This window comes from Gopherus evgoodei, chromosome 2 (assembly GCF_007399415.2).
Source record: "Gopherus evgoodei ecotype Sinaloan lineage chromosome 2, rGopEvg1_v1.p, whole genome shotgun sequence".
NCBI classification, from domain to species: Eukaryota; Metazoa; Chordata; order Testudines; family Testudinidae; genus Gopherus; species Gopherus evgoodei.
This window is the reverse complement of record NC_044323.1, coordinates 32,165,197-32,177,350: the sequence shown is the minus strand read 5'-3', so window position 1 is coordinate 32,177,350 and position 12,154 is coordinate 32,165,197. Positions and strand designations below refer to the sequence as shown.

The window sequence follows — 12,154 nt, the reverse complement described above, 5'->3', positions numbered from 1 at the left end:
TTCTTCACATTACGGCCTGTCATAAAACCCTTTCCATGAACAGTCTTGTTGAAATCAAAGGATTACTCATGTGAGTAAGGGTTGCAGGAATGGACTCTTTCTCAAGAATATTTTGCATTTAAATATCAAGTTTTTCAGACAAATTTTAACCCAGATCAGCAGAACACTGAATACAAATGCTGGAGCATTCTGTGAGTAGTTACATATTCTTCATGTTAGCGTAAGCTTTCAGTGCAGTTAGTTTTTGCATTGAATACCGTCCAATCTGTGTTGAAATTTCCCTTTAGGAAAGCTCTACACAATAAGTATAAGAAATTGGGTGGAATATAAATTGAACATGGAATAAAATGGAATGCTCTATTAACAGTCTTCTTCCGGAATCCTAACATGGAATGCAGTAAATTATGCCATGCCAAGAGAGGTGCTTACTTACATGAGGCTGCACATCCAACAAACAAACTTTGTTTTTAGTTAGAACAGATCGAACAGAGTCTATGCTTGTACCGTAGTAGTTGTTTTTATATTCACCATATTCAATAAACCTGTGGTAGAAAGTGAAAAAAAATCAGAATAATTCCCTTTTGTTTACCAAATACTTATCAATTTAGTTAATAAGATTTAATTCTCGAGCAGAAATATTTTCACTCTACATGTGATTTTTACCATGTTTTATAAAAGGAAATGCTGCCCAGTACTTCAGCATGTCAAACTAAAAAACCCCCCTTCTATTTTACCATTTTCAAATCAGTAACACTTGCTTATATTACAGTTAAAGAGAAAAAGTACTATAGTCCAACAGCACACTAATGTTTTCCATCACCTCTTTTTCAGAACTAATGCAATGCAATAAAAAAGTGGATAAGCTAAACAATAGAAACTACTGAAATTTCATTGCACGCTACAGAATATCTGAATTTTCTTTCCCTGAATAGGAGGAGCAGTTATGATGGTGCTAATAGAACCAAGGCGGCTGGTTATGTGCTATAAAAATATAAATACAATTTGAGAAAAAGCAAAGCACATTTTGAAGTTCAATCAAACCTACAGCTTTGTGTCTACTATACTTTGCCCTCTGAAATACTTAGGGCAGGATCTAAACTTACAGTATCTTACAGCTTGCTGGGGAGCATGATGCTACCATTGTCTTTATTTTATTTTAATTTTTTGAAGTGCTTGAGGGACAGGCTTCTCTCTAGTTCTCCATATTCCTGTTCTTTTGAACAGGAAATGCCTGTACTGGAAGGGAATATAACTAAACAAAACCATTAATATAACTATACAAAACGTTTGAAATGCAGCACTGCCAGAGCCCCTTTCCTGATGCTGCAACGATCAATTAGTAAGACAAATAATGCCAATTTAAAAGGAGCCCCCACCTTCAACACTCCCCCCCCCAAATCTCTGTATGTTTAGCTCATTGGATAGGCATTTAAAGTATTAGGTGGTTTAAAACTGTTTATGTTCTATTACTTTTACTTTGCTTCAACAATCTGCAGAAATTGCAGTGCTGACTGTTTAGACATTATACTTTAACATGTTTTAAAATCAATGCAGACTATATCCATTTTAAATTACTACATAAAAGAACCAACTACTAAAACATCACAGTGAAACCATTGTTTTGACTGTGGCTGTAGTCAGCCTTTTCAACATACTTGTTATTCTGTACATCTGTCTCAAACAAGTGCTTGGAAATGAAAATGTACTCAACACCATCATTTTCTTGGCCTCTTCTTGCTCTAGTCGTATCTGTGGTTTCATTAAAGAAAGAAAAAAAAGCTTTTTTAAAAACAACAAACCAGTTTTAGGAAAAATATAAAGGACTCAATCCTGTGCGGTGCAGAGTGCTCTTATCTTACACTGGCTTCCAAAGGAATCGAGTGTGCTCAGCATCTTGAAGGCTGCACTCAGCATGTTACAGGATTGAGCCTAAAGCAAGTACAAGAAAACCTCATTGGACATAAATAACAGATTATCAGTTTTATTTATTAATGGAAAAGTTAACTAAAGGGGGAACAATGAGGCTGTTGAAAAATTAAATGAGCAGCAATTTAAAACAATCCTGTTCCCTCTGCCACTATTCACCATAAAAGGAATTTGGGGAATTCACTGGCACAGGGACCATCAAGGCAAATGATGTTTAGTGATTGGATTTATCAGAGAGCCAAATAATGTTATGATCATTAACAACATTTGCAGCTACAGTATGTAAGGTCTGATAGTAATATAATGGAGAATTACATTTCATATTTTAGGAGCTGATTGCCTCTGGTGGACAGAAAGGAATTCCTCTTTCTCCTCATCTACAGCCTTGCACAATAGACTAGGTGGATTATGGGTTTTTTTATTCTATTCTTACTTCCTCTCAAGCATCAAGTAATAGGTTTTCTATAAAATTAGGTACAAATGGGACAAAATGCTTAATGGTCTGGTGTGGTGTGGTAAGAAGGTTTTTGTTACCTGTATAACTCAATCACTTATGACTAATGTGACCATTCTAAACTCATACCTATAAAACCTTTGTACCACACTGTCATTCACTCTCTATCACTAACTCATGGATATATAGAAAAAGACGCACATACTGAGTATATATTAAGTATTTTTGTCATATTCTTCTTCTTTGGCTAACATAAAAAAATATATTTCAAAGATGGTCCCACTTCCACTTGAAATTTTGCAATTATTAAGTTTCACTTGAAAGTGACCCCCTCCCCCTCAAGTTTTGATGAGCAATTGAAAAGCAAAACTCTAGAGGACACAAAGTTGCTTTATGAAAAATAGCAATTTTGTGGGGAGAAAAATCTTGTGCAGATGATTGCAAGTTCATCAATCAGTTGAGTATCTGAGAGCATAGGGCAATTTTTTTTAATGAATTTACAGAAGGCTCAAAATTTGCAACTCTCGTGAATTAGAGAACAAATGTATTAATTTTTCCAATTACAAACATACCCATATCTACACATTTAAGAATGTGCACATGGTTAGAGAAAGTATTGAGTTGATGCCTTGGATATAAGGTGCTGGAGTCCCCTGTTCTTAGAGGAGCCTCACTGTAGGAGGCAAAGTCCAGGAGGAAATGAGATGGAAAGCTGCGTGGATTTGGAGAAGCCTCTCAGTGAAAGGTGTCCATCCACCACACCAAAAGAAAATCCTTTTGTTTATTTTTAAATTTTTACACAAAAGATTGCTTTGGATTTTGGAAATATGATAACTGATACATTCTGTAATGAGGTACATGAGTTGAGTTGCTATCTGAATACAGGTTAATACTTTGCATAAATGTCACAGAAACTGTACAATAGCAGCAGAATTCAACCACGTCTGTATTAAGGAATTTTTTTAAAAATTCCCTATCACTGCGAACATCAACAGGAGCATGACTAAGGCCCCAATAGCAGAGCTGTTCCATAATGATAGTGTTAAACCTAATTTTCAGGATTCACTAATGCAGTAGTAAAACTGCAAGAGCCTGGTCTATTTAAAAGGTTTATTAAAAGGTGTTACTTATGGTAAATACCATTTCACCATCACCCCCACCCCCAATCTTATGAACTGTTCCATGAGCATAGCATCGCAATGATGGTGTTAATATGTTATAAATCACATTAATTGATCAGATTTGAAAAAAGTCAACATTTCAATTTATCCAGAGATTCCAAGGCCAGAAAGGGCCACTGTGATCATCTGGTCTGGCTTTCTGTATAACACAGGCCATACAACTCCTTTCCCCCCCCCACTTTTTTTTTTAATCCAGTCTTGATTTTAAATAGCCTGTAATGGAGAATCCACCACAACCCTTGGTAAGTTGTTCCAGTGGTTAATTACTCTCACTGTTAAAAATGTACACCTCAAATCCAGTTTGAATTTGTCTAGCTTCAACTTATAGCCATCACAAAATTGGGTGAGTGGGCAAAAAAATGGCAGATGAAACTCAATGTTGATAAATGCAAAGTGATGCACATTGGAAAAACATAATCCCAATTATACATATAAAATGATGGGGTCTAAATTAGCTGTTACCCCTCAAGAGAGATTTTGGAGTCATTGTGGACAGTTCTCTGAAAACATGGACTCAATGTGCAGCGGCAGTCAAAAAAGCAAACAGAATGTTGGAAATCATTAAGAAAGGGATAGTCAATAAGACAGAAAATATATTGCCTCTATATAAATCCATGGTAAGCCCGCATCTTGAATACTTCATGCAGATATGGTCGCCCCAGCTCAAAAAAGACATACTGGAATTAGAAAAGGTTCAGAAAAGGGCAACAAAAATGAAAAAAAAATATGGAGAGTCTGCCATATGAGGGAGATTAATAAGACTTGGACTTTTCAGCTTGGAAAAAAGATGATTAAAGGAGATATGACAGAGGTCTATAAAATCATGACTGGTGTGGAGAAAGTAAATAAGGAAGTGTTATTTACGCCTTCTCATAACACAAGAACTAGGGGTCACCAAATGAAATTAATAGGCAGCAGGTTTAAAACAAACAAAATGAAGTATTATTTCACACAACGCACAGTCAACCTGTGGAACTCCTTGTCAGAGGATGTTGAAGGCCAAGACTATAACAGGGTTCAAAAAAGAACTAGATAAATTAACCATCAATGGCTATTAACCAGGATGGGCAGGGATGGTGTTCCTAACCTCTGTTTGCCAGAAGCTGGGAATGGGCGACAGAGGATGGATCACTTGATGATTACCTGTTCTGTTCATTCCCTCTGGGGCACCTGGTATTGGCCACTGTCAGAAGAGAGGATACTGGGCTAGATCGTCCTTTGGTCTGCCCCAATATGGCCATTCTTATGTTCTTATGGATATTATACCTTTCTCTGTTAGACTGAAGAGCCCATTATTAAATATCTGTTCCCCATATAGATACTAATAGACTGTAATCAAATCAAACTTTCTGTTTCTTAAACTAAATAGATTGAGTTCTTTAAGTATGCCACTATAAGGCATGTTTTCTAATCCTTCAATCATTCTTGTGGCTCTGCTCCAATTTATCAACACTCTTCTTGAATTGTGGGTACCACACTGCACACAGTATTCCAGCAGCAGTCACACCAGTATCCAATATAAAGCTAAACTAACCTCTCTACCCATTTATGCCACCCAGGATCACATTGACTCTTTTGGCTGCAATATCACACTGGGAGCTCATGTTCAGCTGATTATCCACCTTGATCACCAAATCTTTTTCAGTCACTGCTTCCTACGATAAGTATGGCCTACATTCTTTGTTCTAGATGTATATATTTACATTTCAGAGAATCATAAAGACGGAGAGTTGGAAGGGACCTCAAAGTCATCAAGTGCAGCCCCCCTGGTCTGAGGCAGGACCTAGTAAACTTAGACCATATCCCTGACATGTGTTTGTCCAACATGTGTAATGGGGATTCCATAACCTCCCTTGGAAGCTTATTCCAAAGTTCAATTACCCTTATAGTTTGAAAGTTTTTCCTAATATCTAACCTAAATCTCTCTTGCTGCAAATTAAGCAGATGACTTCTTGTCCTACCTTCAGTGGACATGGAGAACAATTGATCACCATCCTCTTTATTACATATTAAATTAACATATTTGACGACTTGATAAGTCTTGGGAAGCAGTATGAGTTGAGGAACGTGCTGGCCGCCCTTCCCACAGCCCCCACTGGCCTGGAGCGGCGAACTGCAGCCAGTGGGAGCCGCAATCAGGCGAACCTGCAAATGCGGCAGGTAAACAAACCGGCCTGGCCTGCCAGGGGCTTTCCTTAAACAAGTGGCAGACCGGCTTTGAGAACCACTGCTTTAAGACTTATTGAAAAATCAACATTAGCGGTCCAGCAAGCCCCTCCATCAGCTCTTTTAAAACTCTTAGATGCAAGTTATCCAGATGTGCGGATTTTAAAATGTCTAACTTTAGTAGCTTCTGTTTAATATCTTCTAGAGACACTAATGAAATGGAAAGAGTGTTGTCATCACTATATGCTCTGTTACTTCCCCCCAAATACAGAACAGAAATATTTATTGAACAGTTCTGCTTTTTTGGTATTATTATTGAGAATTCTACCATTTCCATCTAGTAATGGACCAACATCATTGTCAGGATTCTTTTTGTTCCTAATATATTTAAAAATCTCTTTCTTATTGTCTTTAACTCTTTTGGCCATAGATTTCTCCTGGTGTCCCTTTGTCAATTTTCTACACTTCTTGTCTTCTGATTTATATTCATTATCAACTTCACACACACACACACACACACACACACACACACACACACACACACACACACACACACACACACACACACACTTGTCTTCACTTCCCTTTTAAACCAGGTTATTTTTTAAACCAATACAAGCCTTCTTCTTCGATTGTGGCTTTTTGGGAATCTAGCAAGATGTTCTTGAATGATTCCCAATCATCATTCACTTTTTTTTTTTAATTAAGTTCTTCCTGCCAGCTGATTTGGCTCATAACTGTTTTCAGCTTTGTAAAGGTGGCCTTGTTTAAGGACCAAGTATATACATTTGTAAATGTGATAAAGTCATAATCACTTGTACCAAAGCTATCATTAATTTTAGTTCTGTGATGAGTTCCTCTTCATCTGTTAAAACAAGGTCTAATATAAAACTCCCACGTTGGCTGCCACAATTATTGAGTTAGGAAATTGTTGTCTACAATGTTTAGAAATTACAAGGATGTAATAGTAACTGGCAGCATGAGACCTCCAGCATATGTCACTCAAATTGAAGTCCCTTCTTATTGCACAACTATTTCCCCCTACACGTTATAGATAGTTGTGTAAGGAAGAAATCATCCTGTTCCCTAGTGTGATTTGCTGGTCTGTAGCAGACACTAATACCCCATCTTCTAAATTATCTGTTAGGACATGGATCCAGATGCACTGAAGATCATTTTTACCAATTTATCAGTGACTTGGAAACAAGTAATGCCATTTTTGACAGAGTGCCACTCTACTTCCCCTTTTGCCCATTTGATCCTTCCTAAACAGGTTAAAACCACTGATTGTAACATTCCAATAATCATCCCAACAGGTTTCAGATTTTTTAGACTTGATGCATTTTATAATGCCAAAATATTAGGTATTTGAATGACATACAGTATTTACAGGTCAGAACTCTATCATCACTCTTGATCAGTCATATTACCTATGATTATCTTACAGTTACGTCAAAGCAGAAATAACATGCTACTCTACAAGAAAACCCTTCCTATTCTGGGAGCTAATAATCTAGGAAAACTCTCCATTGTATATCATCACTCACCAATCTCTGAATATATGCAAGAAACAATAGGGTCCATGTTGTGTGAATTTTCCCATTGCCCCTGTAAGATTTTGCTCCTTCAAACTGGCGTGCTGGTGGAATATATTTCATCACTACAATACCAATTCCTAAGGAGCTTTTTAATGGGAGTTTCATTTTCTAAAATCTCTGTTGACATCAACTGCATCAAATTTATACTGAAAATGCACTGCACCAGAATCTGGGTCAAAATTTTCTAGTTGGTTTCATCAATGTTTATTCAAAACGTAGATGCAGCAGATGTAGATGTTTAAAATTTATGACACTAACTTAGGTGCCTAAATATGGGTTTATGCATCCATGTTTGACAATGTTGACCTTAGGTTAATATAAGCATAAAAAAACTGATACAGCATGAGGACTCACAAAATGCATTTCTACTTACGTGGTACTGTTACACCATAATGCTGGGTATTGCTGATCAACAATTTTCGTTTAAGTTCATTCAAGCCTACACCCACAGGACCTGAAAGATAAATTACATAGCTTTCAAAGAGAAGATCTCGCTTGCGTTCAAGTGTTACTACTGGTCAATGCGAGACTACCCAATGGAAGAACAGGTTTTGGCTTTTTAGTAATCTGAGCCTTTTGGAGTTGCCTATGGATACAGCCTCTTCTAGGATGTATTGTTTAGACAAATTTAAGAAGATTTAATTGCCAGATATCACGATCTTTAATCTTTCTCTTCTTGGGAAATGTTAATGAAAAAGTAGAGTCAAGCCAACTCTGATGTTGGGAGTTTTTGGCTTTTGGCATGGAGATAGTGATCTCATTATCTCCTATAAAATGATGGAGAGATGCCCATAGTGGTTCTTTTAGGTCAGTCAGCAACTTTTGATAATATTATATGCAAAATTTTGTTGATCTGCCTATGGATCGTAGCTGGGATCATGGTTTCAAATGGTTTTGTTTTTATCTCTCTGTGAGGTCTCAAAGAGTGGTTTTGGGTAATCCCTCATTAGCTCCAAAAGATCTGTCATGGAGGGTTCCATTCTGTTATCCAGTTTGTACAAGACACCTTTGGGGGAGACCTGGATTTCAGTATCATTAGGATAGAGATGATCTACAGCTCTGTTTTCATCAGATCCAGATGGTGGAGTGGCAGTGATTTCTCAGTGCGTGATCAAGATTAGGACTTGGAGGAGAGAGAATCATCTGAAGTTTAACCCACAGAAAATGAAGGTGATATTTGTGGGTTTGAGGCAGGATCTTGACATTACAGCAGAAGTTGTACATGTGCCCTGAACTTCTATAATTCAGAACATTTTATAAAGTAAAAAAAAAAAAAAAAAAAAAGTACTAACCTGATACATACATCTCTACCTCGATATAACGCTGTCCTCGGGAGCCAAAAAATCTTATCGTGTTTTAGGTGAAACCGCGTTATATCAAACTTGCTTTGATCCACTGGAGTGCGCAGCCTGCCCCCCCACCTCCGAGTGTTGCTTTACCACGTTATATCTGAATTCGTGTATATCAGGTCGCGTTATATCAGGGTAGAGGTGTATTTTAATGGAACTTGGAGCCCTTTCTGGGCCTCTATCCATAGTCTGCTAGTAAGATTATGTACCTGGAGTTAATAATGAAACTTTAGAACCTTCTAATAATAATTACCAAGAATGACTAGTTACCCACCTCTCATATGTGTAGCAAGACACAAAGATGAAGACCATAAGTTTTCTACCTCTCCAAAACCATGGCTCTCTGTAAAAACTTAGTCTTATTGCATTTATAACCTTTTATATGTTTACATAGGTTAAACACACAACTACATTTCAAGTCCCATTTCTAACCTGCCTGCAAATTAATCTATCAGTTTATATATAGATGTTTATTTAACGTAATATACAGCAGCATCTACTGGTGCATGTCTGTAGAAAAATGCAATGGGTCATGACGCTAATAGCAGTAGGTATTTTCTAAATTTTGTCTGTAATTATTAGTATTATACTTATTTAAGCAAGTAAGGTTTTATAGGAAAGGTGCTTAAAATTCTGTATGCACGTCAGATTAATTAGTGTAGCAGACTGAAAGGATCAGTAAGAATTGAAGTAGAAAAATCTGTTTTATACTTTTTTTTTTAAGCAAGACATCTTCCCTATACACAAATGTTATTTCCTCTGCAACATACTGTCAAATCAATGGTATGCTTTTAGTTCTATTTATGTATAAGAACTCAGGTTTCACTTACGGTGTGACAGATGCTCTGGAAACACAGAGCAATCTGTTTCCAGACCAAAAAACCAACTACTAGCTCTGTCTCTCATCCCCACCCACCATTTTCTGTGTTACTATAAATACAGCTATGAAAGCTGTAGATTCTTCTGTTTCAGTGGCTACTTTTCAGAGTTTCCAGAGTTATTTTTTTCTTTGTGCAATTGCAACCATTTGTAATTGAAACAGAGACACACAGAGAGAATGGATACCTAATTAGCACATGCAATTAGAAGTACATTGTCTATTCTTATTTTTATTATACTACATTTTCTGAGTGAAATGCATAATTCTACTCTGAATGTTCCTTTCATTTTAAACGCAACCAAGAAAGAGGTATGCTTCTAAAAATTATGCACTTGGGAATAAATAATTTAAACCTAACAGGAAGGGAGTGAAGCATCAGGATTAAAAAAAAATGGGTTCTTGAGTGGAATGCCTGTAATGTTTATTCCAGGAAGTTTTTGTTTTGGTGCAATCAATCAAATGAGCTTTTCTAAAACTGAATGATCGTCCATTCTATTTATTGATAACAATTTTAAGAAAAAAAATGAGAACATTCATGTCAATTACTGACCCAGTTTTAATCATTCTACTTAAAGGTCCAATCCAGCACACACTTACTGCTATGCCTAGTGCTTATGAGTATTTGTCACTGAGTATGTCTATACTTTGAGCTGATGATGTAATTCCCAGCTCAAGGAGACATACTTGCACTAGCTCTGGTCAAGCAGTGAGCTAAAAATACAGTGTAGTTGCAGCAATGGGAGCAGCGTTATGGGCTAGCCACCCCGGGTATGTTCCTATTGCATCTCGGATAGATATATACTCAGAGTGGCTAGCCTCTTTCAATGCTTGCATTGTCATGACCACACACTATTTTTAGCACACTAGCTTGATCCAAACTAGCATAGGTAGGTCTCTTCAATTTGGAAATTAAACACCCGGCTCAAAGTGTAGACATACCCACTGACATAGGCATTTGCAGGATTGAGCCATAAATCATTAGAACTTATAACGGTTCAAAAAATAACTACATAAATTCATGGAGCATAGGTCCAATAACAGCTGTTAGCCATAAATGGTGTCCCTAGCCTCTGTTCGCCAGAAGCTGGGAATGGGAGACAGGAGGGGATGGATCACTTGATGATTACTTGATCACTTATTCTGTTTATTTCCTCTGGGGCACCTGAACTGGCCACTGTTGGAAGACAGGATACTGGGCTAGATGTATCGTTGGTTTGACCCAGTATGGCCATTCTTATGTTCTAAAACTCACACCAGGCATTTTCAGTATAAAACTTTGGATTAAGCTGACCCAGGTTCAAAACCCAGGAAGGTCAACTCAGCCCTTCATTGTTCACGAACAGAGATGTTGAGCTACATACAGCATATTTGTTTGGGAGGTAAGGAGGACAGGTGTCTTTCAGTAAAAACGGGTGCTGTTTGCACTGCTTGGACTGCTAAGTTTCCATTACAATCCCCAGAAACAGAGATTTGCTTCAAAGGTTAAACTTTCACTTTACCATCTTCATTGTAGAGTTGGTTGCTACATTGCTATGGCTGTGTATGTTTGTCAAGTGTAACATTTGTAGATCTTATGCGATAAGAGATATTAAGGTAGAACCTCACTAATTTGAGGTTCAGTAACTACAACTAGCAATGAGAGGGCATTTCTAGATTTGCCGTTCAATGAAGTATGAATCAGGGAGGTCAAACTGGTGCCAGAGGGACAAGACCAGGGACAATGCAAATGTCACATTCTATGCAAATCAGACAGTACCACCACATTATCCTGGCCTCCCTGAGACAGGGTGACATAAATGGAGGCTTCTGCTCCTGGATCCTTCTCTTTCCCTCCTGCTAACTGAAGTGAAACAGTTGGGCTGGGAGGGGCAGAAGGGAAGGGCAAGCTAATGGTGTTCCTACAGACGCTTTACTGAGCTTTTGCAGGAATAAACATGAACCAAAGACCCAAATGTGGGTGGTGGGCTTTAAAACAGGTTGCTACACTTTTCTGATTTTCAAGGTAAGTGGGGAGCCACTCTCCCTCCTCATGGGGACAGACCCAGCAGCAGCCATCTTTCATCTCTCCTGGAGGTCAGGTACAACAGTGGCATTTGCTTTTTGATGATCTGCTGAAGAGCAAACCAATACAGAAGCCTTTCCATACCATGCTCCTTTGCTTGGATCTCAGGTTCCTCTTTATTCTGATGGCGGCCCTAGCATACTATCAGGGAAACAGTGACAACTTAGCCCCATGCCATCCCAGCACCAACACTAGCAAGAGCCAAGAAAAAGCAGCATCCACTTAAGAAGCCCTGTCCCAGGTTTAGCTGGGGACAGGCTGGAGCTGATCAGGCACTTCCACATTGGCATGTAGAGACCATGACATCCGTATTGATCTTGCCCAAACACTAGCTAAAGCAGAAGCTTCATTTAACTGGACTGAGGTGTTTTCCCAGTAATGCGAGTAAATGTAAAATATTACAGATAAAAATAGTTGCCAGCATCTCAATTATAGGGCTGACTGATGCTTATCCTACTGTTAATAAGACATATTCAGAATTCTTATTAAAGAGGAAAAGGAAGGAAAGGGATCAATGAGGTGTAGGTGGCCTGTTTAG

The 12,154-nt window shown here is 37.9% G+C and overlaps 1 protein-coding gene across 5 annotated transcripts in view; it reads right to left on the bottom strand.

The window, feature by feature from the left end:
* The window catches only part of MPP7 (membrane palmitoylated protein 7), a 360,464-nt gene that overhangs the window by 16,255 nt on the left and 332,055 nt on the right, over positions 1 to 12,154 (bottom strand). For all 5 annotated transcript variants that reach the window (XM_030550282.1, XM_030550284.1, XM_030550285.1 and 2 more), the window contains 3 exons: positions 7,699 to 7,779; positions 1,656 to 1,749; positions 434 to 542 (listed from right to left, as the gene is read on the bottom strand). In XM_030550282.1, the coding sequence (XP_030406142.1) occupies positions 434 to 542; positions 1,656 to 1,749; positions 7,699 to 7,779 (284 nt within the window). The remainder of the gene's footprint in view (positions 1 to 433; positions 543 to 1,655; positions 1,750 to 7,698; positions 7,780 to 12,154) is intronic.